The sequence below is a fragment of the Colletes latitarsis genome, chromosome 8, assembly GCF_051014445.1.
Source record: "Colletes latitarsis isolate SP2378_abdomen chromosome 8, iyColLati1, whole genome shotgun sequence".
NCBI classification, from domain to species: domain Eukaryota; kingdom Metazoa; phylum Arthropoda; class Insecta; order Hymenoptera; family Colletidae; genus Colletes; species Colletes latitarsis.
In genome coordinates, this window is record NC_135141.1 from 6,779,210 (window position 1) to 6,791,106 (window position 11,897).

The 11,897-nt window shown below is 44.5% G+C and overlaps 1 protein-coding gene across 1 annotated transcript; it reads right to left on the reverse strand.

Annotated features, from left to right (window-relative positions):
• Positions 1-10,380: 10,380 nt before the first annotated feature.
• Positions 10,381-11,592, reverse strand: LOC143344559 (uncharacterized). Its single transcript, XM_076770725.1, has one exon. It carries the CDS (start codon positions 11,590-11,592, stop codon positions 10,381-10,383), a length of 1,212 nt encoding a protein of 403 aa, XP_076626840.1.
• Positions 11,593-11,897: the final 305 nt, after the last annotated feature.

Sequence of the window (11,897 nt, forward strand, 5' to 3'; positions counted from 1 at the left end):
TTCGTTGAAGGTTACGTCACTGCTTATTGAAATTTTCTTCAATTTATTATCCCAGAGACTATAATTAGTAGACTCCCTATCGTAACCGACGAATATGACCTGTCTGTTTTTTGGGTCGAATTTTTGCTGTGTTTCCTTCGGCACGTTCACGTAAGCTACGGATCCAAACACCTTTAAATGTTTTATATCAGGTTTGCGTCTAAACCACTTTTCGAACGGAGTAATCGTCTCCGATTCAGCAGGTAGCACGCGGTGTTTACTGCTTCTGCCCATAATTTTTGATCCATGTTCTTTGCGTGAATCATACAACGTGCACTTTCAATGAGCGTACGAATTTCGCGTACAGCGCGACCATTCTGCTCATGAATGTATGGTGACGAGCATTCGTGGATTATATCTTTTTCCTCTAAAAAGGTCCGGAGCTGGCTGCAGGTGTACTCTGTCTCATTGTCCGAGCGCAGGACTTTGATTTTCGTTCCTGTCTGCGTCGATACGAATGCCTGGAACTCCTTAAATTTGCTAAATACTTTTGATTTATAGCTCATGAAGTATACTTTCCTATAGCTGGTACTCTCGTCCTTAAACAGTAAAAAGAACCGCGTGTTGCTCGGTGAGTTTATGTTTACAGGGCCACAGACATCGATATGAATTTTCTCCTCTGACCCGTAATTGTCTTCAACCCCGATGCATGGATGCGGCCTTCGGGGCTGCTTGCCCATAATGCATCCTTCACAAAAAAACTTTGTCAAATTGTCCTTTTCAGTTCCATGGATGCCGAGTTGTTCACACGTATGTTTTGCGGCGCGCTCATTTACGTGTCCCATTCGCTCATGCCAAAGTTTTAATTTTTCCTGGCCATCTGCTAATTTCAGCGCTTTACAGTCAATGGGCACTTTCACTTTGAAACACATTTTGAACAGTTTTCCGTGCGGTATTCCACGTGCGGCGAGTTTTCCTTTACTATCGCGAACTTCACATTTGTTTTCAAACGAATGAAAAGAGTACCGCTTTTTGTTCACTGACCCTATAGAAAACAAACTACACTTTAGTTCAGGTACATAGAGCACATCTTGTAATTCGCAGTTGTATAGCACTCCCTCAAGCACTTCTTGGATTTTAATTGTTCCGGTGCCAGCCGCTAAGATGATGCGATCATCCGCTACTTTAACCGCATGACCATTTGAATTTGGCTGCAATGCCGAAGAATAATCTTTGCGGAAAGTCATATGCATTCCGGCACCCGAATCCGCAATCCACACGTCACTGTCACTTTCACTGGTGCATTTATATGTTGCAACAATGTCACACACCAACGCTGGCGCATTTCTCGCTGAACTGTCCGATGATTTTCCAGCTTGATTTTTTCGACATTCACGTGCCCTGTGGCCTTTTTCTTTGCAGACTCCACACCGCGTTCGTTTTCTCAGCTCCTCGATATCCTTCTTGGAGCGTTTCTTTTTCTTTGCGTCGTTCAGGGACGTCTTTTGAACACGAAGTGCGAGCGTCGACACTTCATCCTCAGCAAAACGCCTATCTTCCTTGATCAGTCTGCTAATCTGCTTCGTTTTCGTTTTGTCCGTAGCAGGAGTGCATTCCCACGTGTGACGAAAAATGGAGAACTTCGCGGGTAAACTGCGCAGCAGTTATGCCATGACAGATTTGTCCGACGGTTCCTCACCCGCATCCAGCAGGCGTCTGCCAATGCTCTCCAAATGATCTGCAATGGGTTCCTCTTCATTAACGCGAAAATTATAAAACTGCTCCCAGGCAGTTTGTACAGCGTCTTCACTTGCATCTCCGTACAGGTCCCTCAGCTTGTTCCACATTTCTTTTGCAGTGGAGCAGTTGTACAAACTGCGGCGAAGATTTGGGGCGATTATACTCAGTATAATCATTTTTACCTGCACTGATTTTTGACTGTGCACTTTGAGCTCCGTTGCCTTGTCTTCAGCAGGTTTTACTATTGTACCATCTACGAAACCAAGCAAACCTTTTGTTTCTAGCGGAATCACTACTCCAGATTTCCACATGGAGTAGTTAGTGCCGTCCAGTTTCACGATTTCCATTCCAACTTCTATGTCAGACATTAGGAAGAAATCACTTACACAATTGGTATCCAGTAAAAAAAACCTTTATTCACCTAGCCAGCGTGGCGTATCAACAAACAAATTCTTTCTAGCAGGCGCAGTGGAAGCGTGCTGGGCCCATAAACTATTAAGGATCTATCATTGAGATAGATTTCCCCAATCGCTTATAGTAGAAAGAAGAAAAAATATTTTGTTGAAACGGTATAAGGTGTAAGACACGGAGGCGACAAAATATATGGAAGACTTTTCCCCACGGTCAGGGCAATCGCACAACTAACTTCAAACCAAGAAAAATCCCAGCTATATATGTTTCGCCAAATGGTCGGCAGACCTATTGCTTTTATGACATGACCTGGGCCGACGTCAAACAGAGAAAAATCGCGAAGATTCGGAAATACAAAATATATCTATTCTCAATAGTTAGTAAGCAAGCAGTAAGGTAGAAAGCAAGCAGCAAGCTAGTAAGCAAGCAGTAAGCTAGAAAGCAAGTGCAGGCTAGTAAGAAAGCAGTTAGCTGTTGAGCAAGCAGTAAAATAGTAAGCAAGTAGTAAGCTAGTAAGCAAGCAGTGGGCTAGTATGCGAGCAGGGAGCTAGTAAGGAAGCAGAATGCTAGTAAGCAAGCACTAAGCCAGTAAGCGAGCAGGAGGCTAGTAAGCAAGCAGTGAGGTAGTAAGCAAGCCGTGAGCTAGTAAGATAGCAGTCAGATCGTAACAGAGCAGTAAGATAGTAACAAAGCCATAAGATAGTAAGGAACCATTCGTCTGGTAAGAAAGCAGTAAGTTACTAAACAAGAAGTGAGCTAGTGAGAAAGGATCTAGTTAGTAACAAAGCAGCAAGCTACTAAGGAAGCAGTAAGCAGATAAGCAAGCAGTAAGCTAGTAAGCATGTAGTAAGCTAGTAAACAAGCAGCAAGCTAGTAAGTGAGCAGTAAGCGAGTAAGCTAGCATTAAGATTGTAAACAAGTACGCAAGCAGGAAGCTAGTAAGTAGGAAGTATAGGGGGATTCTAACCCATGGGGCAATGAGGGGGGTGCGGGGGAGGTGGGGAAACGTGGGTGAGGGGGGTTGGGGTAGGGGGTCCGCACGTCGGAGTGGGGGGGGGGAAGGGAGTCAGGGTGGGAGGTCGATAATTATTACCGACGGTGGGTAATTTGTATCTACAGTCGGTAATTAGTATCTATGGTTGGTAATTAGTATTAACGATCGGTAATTGGTATTAAAGGTTGGTAATTGCCAGAGGTGCGTTTTGTCGAGGATCAACCTGGTTTCGATCAATATTTTAGAGGTTAACACCGGTTAGGTCTGGGAAATCATGACTTCAATTTATAATTTCTGTACATAATATATTTGAAAAGTAATGTTCGATGAAATAAAGAAAAGGAAGATGGGTAAGTAAATGGAGAAATAATAGGATTCCTACTTATATATTGTTACATATAAGAATATAGCGTTGCAGTCGAGAATCATAGAAAGAATTATGCTGTATCGATAGAAATTGATGAGGAGAGAAAGAGGAAGATGGGTAAGTAAATGGAGAAATAACAGGATTCCTACTTATATATATGTCAGTTTTTTCAAGTGTTCCGATTTAACATCGCAGCGTATCGCGCGATTACGCGTAATTTGACTCGTCTGGAGCAGTCGTGCGGGATAGTGTTATTTGACGACGCGAAGAATGCACGAACGAAATGCAATACTTTGGAAACGTCAAATCTTAAAATTATGTGAGGAGAGAAGGAGGAGGATAGGATGGGTAAATAAAAATGAAGAAAAGAATATATGTTTTAAGAAATATATATTGTTACAAATAAAACCAAAAAAAATTAAATATAATGTAAATATAATAATATATGAGCGCGCCGTACAATTTAACATTTGCTGCGAGCAGCGTCGACAATATCGTTCATGGCACATGCCAACAGTTCGCAATCAACAAACGATTCATCATCGAAATATTCGCTGTCGCGTATAATTTTAGCGATGTGATACGGATCTACAGTTTCACCAACGACATCATGCCGTTGTAACACGGTGACAAAATTTGAAAATTTCCTATGGACAAGATGCGTATTTTCGAAAAGCTGCGAATACATGTGGTCGACACAATGCTCAAGATTAAATAAAAACCTCATAGTTTCTAATTTGAAATGTAAAAACTTATTATGTAGCGACATCTTCATAATTCGCGAATTATACATTATACAAAAATCTACCACCAATTCACCAATCCATAGCGGTGTCGATCCATAAAATTGTGCATTTTTTTCAACGTCTGCACGCTTTTCGATGTCTGCACGTTTTTCCATTAGCGTTTTCCATGTTGGAAGATGCAACAACAATTGATTCCCACGATTGTCGCCAAGAACAATTTCCTCCAGTGGAATAGATTGCATGCTGATTCCAATTTCCAGATATTTATACGATCCAGGCGTTAGCGCATATCTTCTAACCATGATACGTGATGGTTGACGCGATCTAAGAGTCCGATCATGAAAATTACCGTTTATCAGGAAAACACTAATAAATAATGATGATAAGGTATGAAAAAATGAAATCTTACATGTTAGATGCGTTCTTCCTGCGTGGCGATTCATCATCTTGCATGATCGGAACGTAATAATTCGCAACACCGGTACTGCACATTTTTTCGAAGCACTGTGTGTGTGTGTGTATCGAAAGTCACTGAGAGGCTGCAGAGCGATTAATGTAATAACGTACGAGGGGCTGGTTTAAATAGAGGTGCATAGTACCACCTCAATCATCTACCCCTCCTCTTATTTCTCATTTATGTTCTTTGAAATGTGAATACAATATAATACTTTTTGAGAAACTTCATATGCATGAGTCATAAAATTATGCTGTGTTGAAAAAAACTGCATCGAATGATTTGGAGTTGGCACACTCAAGGATCAAAGTCTCGACACGTGTTTGAGATGTCATCATTTTTTTTATTGTGATGCAAATGTAATACAATACTTTTATATAAAATAGTTATTATTATTATTATTATTATTATTGTATTTATTATAAATAGTGGAATTTATTGTATAATATAAAATTGTTCGCAAATGTATAGAAATTGTTATTGTATTTATTAACTCATTCACATAAATAGTTGGATTAATGTGTAAAATAAAAGTGGCCACTCATGTATATGCATCATTGTATTTTATTAAACCATGTATTATTTTACAATACATTATTTTTATTTATCCAAGAATTATGTGATTTATCAAAGCCCAACCACTTGACGTACACCTTATCCCCCTTTCTACGCAACACTTTTTCCACTAGATATACATCAGGATCTGTGACGCGTTGCAGCTCATGTTCATAGAATCCTCCGGCAACAGGTTTTCCAAAGGAATCGAGGAGCAGATACGTCGCGGGATTAGTTGCCTGTACTTTGGCTATCTTAAACACCTCCGTTGTCCAATTCGGTGTATAGCCTTTATCGAAGATGGTTTTAAATTTGCTCACGCTCACAAACTCACCCAATTTGAATCTCGCTGGAGCAGCAATCTTTATGTTGTTGTATACTGTGTGTTTTATCCGTGGTTGTCTATTTCGTTCGGATTTTGAAAATTGCACGTGGAGTGCCGACTAGTAACTATGACTGCGAAGGACCACCCCTGTTGATCAGGGGACTAACCAAAATACTGATTTGAAACTGGTTTATTCAAAATTAACAACTCCTGTTACACGTGATCGCTGACTCTAGATGACAAGAATACTAACCGCGATGAGAGTTGAAGAACTAAGAGCGCAAAATCACGGCGTTCAGCCGTTTTTAAGGGCTGGTTTCTTGCACCCCCCTTTCGCCAAAAAGTCGCCACTCGTGGCGGGGGTGCAGCGATGCCAGCGTAGCGTTGGCGTCCAAGGCGGAGGGTGCTACGTTTGGCAACTCCGGGGATTTTCCACCGCGTGCGTCAGTCCCTGGGCCTGTGTGCAAAACTATCGAGGAAAACGAGGGAGGCCCAGGTATACGAATCCGAGCACGTGCGAGTTATCTGACAGTCTGCTGGAGTTGCAACCATTCGAGACTGCCTGCGCCGACCAAGTTTATGACACTTTGTTCCTTTGCTTACGAAACTCCACGATATTTTGCCCATACTGGCCTTGACGAAAAACGCGGTCTGTGTCATAACCCTGGCCGACTCACCGAAGCCCAAACATCCCGCCCACCTTGAACGCTCAAGCGTTAAATATACTATTTACATAACATAAGACTAATTAAATATACAATATACAATGACGTTACGGTTAAAGCTAATGGTGACTGTAGTATTAACGATGACCTAATAATTGGGTTGTGAGTCAATGCTACCCTCCGTGGCGTCTTCTTCTTCTGCCAGCGGCAAGAGACAGATTCTTGTCACTGGTCTCTTGATGATTCCACCAGATACTTTGATGGACACTACCCGGACTATCCCATCGGTACCTGGTTGGAGGTTGGAGATTCTCCCGAGGCGCCAACGTAGTGGTGGGATGTTGTCCTCCCGTATAACTACGAGGGCACCTATCTTCACTATGGTTGGTGAATTAAGCCTCCATTTCTGGCGTTGCTGTAGATGGTGCAGATACTCCTGCTGCCACCGCTTCCAAAAGTGTTGCAGCATCTGTTGGACTAACTGAAATCGGTTTAGTCGATTTTGCTTGAGATGCAGTAGGTCCTGTTGCGGCAGGGCGGTTAATGCATCTCTAATTAAAAAATGGCCAGGAGTGAGAGGAGTGAGATCATTGGGATCTGACGAAAGAGGATGGAGAGGACGGGAATTCAAGCATGCTTCAATCTGCGCTAATATTGTAACCAGTTCTTCGTACGTGAGGCGCTGTTCCCCAATTACTCGTTTGGGATGGTGTTTTGCTGATTTGACAGCACTCTCCCATAGACCCCCAAAGTGCGGCGCATGCGGTGGGATCAGGTGCCACTGTATTTGCTCTTGTACTAGTACCTTCTCTATTTTTCCGTGGTGTTCCTTGTTATTGAGGAATACTCCTAATTCATTCAAATTGTTTCGTGCACCAATGAAGTTTCTGCCATTGTCTGAGTAGATACAGTGACTCCGTCCCCTACGAGCTATAAAACGGTTCAGACAGTTCAGAAAGGCGTCGGTGCTCAAGTCTGACGCCAATTCTATATGGACAGCCTTGGTGACAAAACATACGAATATACAAATGTAGGCCTTGTGTGCAGTTCGAGCACGCCCGCGTTCCTTTATTAATAACGGACCGGCATAGTCGACTCCGCAGGTAGTGAACGGTCGAGCGGGAGTCACCCGGGATGCAGGCAAATTTCCCATGATCGGATTTACGCCGGTCGGGTTCGTTCGGAAGCAACGAATGCATCTATGTATAAATTTCCTTACTACGCGCTTACAAGCTATTATCCAGTATCGATTGCGCAATGATGCGCTGGTGAGTTGACACCCGGCGTGGAGCAATCGACAGTGTTCATGTTTTATAATTAAATTCGTTACTGGGTGATCCGAGGGTAAAATCAATGGGTGTTTCTGATTATAAACTATAGGAGCGTTTTCGAGTCTTCCGCCCACCCTGAGCAAACCCTTTAAATCGAGACATGGGTTAAGTGCGATCAGTTTGCTATTTCGATTTAGCGGTTTGGCCGCTTGTAGATCGCTGATTTCCTGATTGAAACACTCCCGTTGTGCCAGTTTGATTCTAATAGTTCGCGCGCAGTTAAAAAGGGTTGCTTTGAATGAGCGGAGTTGGTTTGAATGGCGGTATGTGTATTTCTCTGACGCATTTTGAACTTCAGCCGATCTACAAATCTCCTGCAATACGCTACCACTCTAAGAAGAGTCGAGTAGGATGAAAACCGAGACAGGATGTCCGTCGGGCAGTTAGGTGTTGCGACATGACCGAGGACGCGTTTGGTTTCTTCCGGCACTGTATCCGGGATTGTCTCTATTGAAGGCCATTCGTGCTGTTCTCGTAACAGCCATGATGGGCCAGACCACCAAAGGTCTGCACACCTTAACGTGATGGGGTCGGTGCCTCGTGAGATCATGTCGGCAGGGTTGTCTTCCGAAGCTACATGGTGCCAGTTTTCTATTGACGTGGATTGTCGAATTTCCGACACGCGGTTCGCCACGAATGTCTTCCAACGATTTGGCTGACCTCTGATCCATGCTAGGGCAATTGTGGAGTCTGTCCAGTAATGTTCGCAATTTAGTTTTAATTGTAACGCGTGTCGGACTCGTTGGACTAGTTGAGCTAGCAAAAGGGGTCCGCATAATTCTAGCTGCGGAAGGGTGGTTGCCTTCAATGGAGCGACCCGAGATTTTGCACAAAGTAATCGCACCGTGTACTTGCCGGTCTCGTCGAGCGACCGCAGGTAGATGCACGCACCGTAGGCCTTTTCCGACGCGTCCGAAAACCCGTGCAGTTCTATCACCCTTGCGTTGTCGCATATTACACGGCGCGGTATTGTCATTGTCTTGACCTGATTCAATTCTGTACGAAACTTTGACCATTGAGTATGAAGGTCTTGATCTACACCTTCATCCCAACCTAACTGCAGCTGCCACAAGTTTTGCATCAGGATCTTGGCCTTTGTAATCACGGGCCCTATTAAACCGAGTGGGTCGAACACCTGAGCGATTTCAGAGAGTATGGTACGTTTGGTGATACGATTAAAGATTGTGATTGCCAGAGAGCCATATCAACCCTAATATTTTGGAATCCCTTTCGGGCGATTTGATTTCCCTTTCTATACTAGATCGATTGTGCAATATTTCGGGCTTGTTTGATGCCCACTTTCGTAACTGAAAACCTGCTTGGCCGAGTACTTGCGTGAGCTGTTCCTTTAATGCCAGTGTTTCCTTTACTGTCTCGCATCCTGTTAGCAAGTCGTCTACGTAAAAGTCATGGATTATCGCACGACTTGCTAGAGGCGATTGCTTTGTATATTCTAATCCTATCTGGTGCAAAACGCGAGTGGCTAAAAATGGGGCCGAAGACGTACCGTATGTCACCGTATTTAATTCGTACGTGTTGATCGGGCCGTCAACACATGAACGCCACAGAACACATTGGTATTTCCGATCCTCTGGTCGGACGAGCACTTGCCGGTACATTTTCTCTATATCTGCAGAAAGTACAAATTTGTGCTTTCTGAATCGAATCACAATGGAAAACAGGTCATCTTGTACGGTCGGTCCCACTAATTGTGTGTCATTTAGTGACAGACCCGACGATGTTTTTGCCGATCCGTCGAAAACTATTCTAACTCTAGTCGTGGTGCTAGCAGCCTTGAAAACTGCATGATAAGGCAGGTAATATCTCAGGGTAGTGCTAATTGTCGGTGTGTCGCGTCGAGTCATGTGTCCGAGCCGTTCATACTCGTGCATGAAGGCGACGTATTCCCGTCGTAACTCGGGTTGTCGGGCTAGTTTGCGCTCAATGGCTGCTAACCGTTTTTCAGCTTGAGCCTTCGAATCCCCTAACTGGTCGATGTTATTTGTAAATGGGATACTAACTATGTATCGGCCGTCATCGTTACGTCGTGTTGTCTGTCGAAAGTATTGTTCGGCGTCGTTTGTCTCGTCGGTTAACGGTCCGTCCCTGTACAATGCTACGTTTTCTAATTCCCAAAATCGTGCTAAACTATTGTCCAATTGCGCGTTTAAAATAACATGACAAGTGCTAGTTCGCGGTCTATGGTCTATTAAATTTGACTGTCCACCCAAAACCCAACCTAATCTTGTCTTTTGCCAAACCAAGCCTACTGCCTCAGCTCTCTGCTGCCCGATACACAGAAGCTGCCAGAACAGTCCTGCACCTATCAGCATGTCAACTGGCTTTGATTTGGCATAGTTCGGATCCGCTAGTTGCATCCCCGGTGGAGTCAACGTACTCGCCCGATCAATCGGGATATTCGGCATGTCTTCGGTGATTGTTTTTAGAACGAAACATGGGATGTTAGTCCGAAAACTATTGTGTCTCGATGACACGGCTACCTGTGCCATTGATCGTATAGAGTTGACCGCTCTACCTAACCCGCCGACCGTCATTTCCACGTTCGAGCGCGGAAGGCGTAATCGCTTGCACAGTGCCTCCGTTATGAAATTGATTTGTGATCCTGAATCTAACAACGCGCAACACTCATGTTTGGTCCCCTTGTGGTCTTCTAAATAAACTATAGCCGTTGATAGAACTGCATGGTTGCCAATATTGTTGGCCAAGTTTGAGATGCAGGAGGTCGCGGATGTTGGGGTGGGCGCAACGGTTTCCGAATTTCGAGCGAAAGGCTCTGATCCCGCGGAATGGTCCTATTCTCGATGCAACAAGGTATTATGTTTTTTCCCGCATTTTCTACAAACGCCTCCCGTACAATTTTTAATTTGATGGCCTTGTTGCAGGCAATTAAAACACACTTGTAATTGTTTTATGGTAGCATGCATCTCCGAATGAGGCATGCCCTTCAATCTTTCGCAATGTTGTAGCGAGTGCTCACGTTTGCACAATATGCATTGAGTTTGCATATTGGCCACGTGTGCTGCTACGTACTCCAATTTGGATTGAGGCTTGGAGTGAACGAGCGATTTGTGCAAGGGTCTCGGATCGCTACCTGCAGGCTGCCTGCCTGCTGGGGCCCGTTCAAGATATTTTGCCTGTTCTTCAATGAATTCCACGAGGTCTCGAAACGTTGCGGTTTCTGTCAATATAAGGGAACGCTTTTCCCACTCCCTTTGTGTCGCAACATCTAACTTCCGCGACAAAATCAGGACTAGCAACGTGTCCCAATGTCTGATTGGCTGGCCTAACGCGCCTAATGCTAGTACATGGTTATTTGCGTTATCTACTAAGTCGCGAAGGGCTGTGTGCGTTTGCTTGTGAACAGATTGTAGGTTCAGCAAAGTGTTACCGTGGTGATATATAAGCGATTTAGAGTCTTCATATCTATTTTTTAGCGTTTCCCAGGCTAATCTATAATTTTCGTCAGAAACACCCAATGACTGGATTACGCGAGCCGCGCTCCCCCTTAATGCTGAATTTAAGTAATGAAAACGCTGAATGTTACATAATGACGGATTCTGGTGGATCAATGACACGAACGTGTCACGAAAACGCAGCCAGTTATTGTAGTCCCCATTGAATTCGGACAACACGATCGTGGGGAGTTGCGGGGTAGCTGGCAATTCCGTCGGCGCGGACGCTGTGCTAGGCGAAGGCGATGGTTGAGCGGACGCGCGCGATCTAGCAATATAGCCTTCTACTCTTGCCATCAGGTCAAAGTACGTGGTTTCGAACGTGTCTCTAAAAGCCGCATGTATGGCCTCGTCTTGGGTATCCGCAACCGCTAGCTCTATTTTTGACTGAACACTATCGAATTTATTATACACTGTTTCGTTTATTCTAAGACGCTTTTCTAATGAGTCTATGGGAGTCACGCTTGCCGATGTTTCGAAGAAGTTCGCGAAACGCGTCAAGGTGGCCTTCAACTGGCCGCGCTCGCGAATGAGTGCTGTCAAACCTTCCATTTTAAGTGCGATTAGCACAGATTGAAGTATACAAGAATGGACTTACGGAAAGGAGGAGTCGCTGAAACGTCCTGTCAGAGCAGAGCGTCTTATCTCGTCCAGGGGTGGCGATGCATACGTTGACGTCGCCTGCTACCTTCCTGGATGTTGCTCTGCTGCGCTGCGTCTGTCCGCTGCGACTCAGGATACTGCGTCCAGTGTGTGGCCCACAGCTTCCGGATGTCTCGATGTCCAGGTGAAGTATCGTTCGATACTTCTGCTGCTGTATCGGCGGCGCGTTCTATCTCGTCCAGGGGTGACGATGT

What these genes read in the sequence shown, in the direction of transcription:
- LOC143344559 (XM_076770725.1), bottom strand. Translation starts at nt 11,592, where the DNA reads ATGGAAGGTTTGACAGCACTCATTCGCGAGCGCGGCCAGTTGAAGGCC.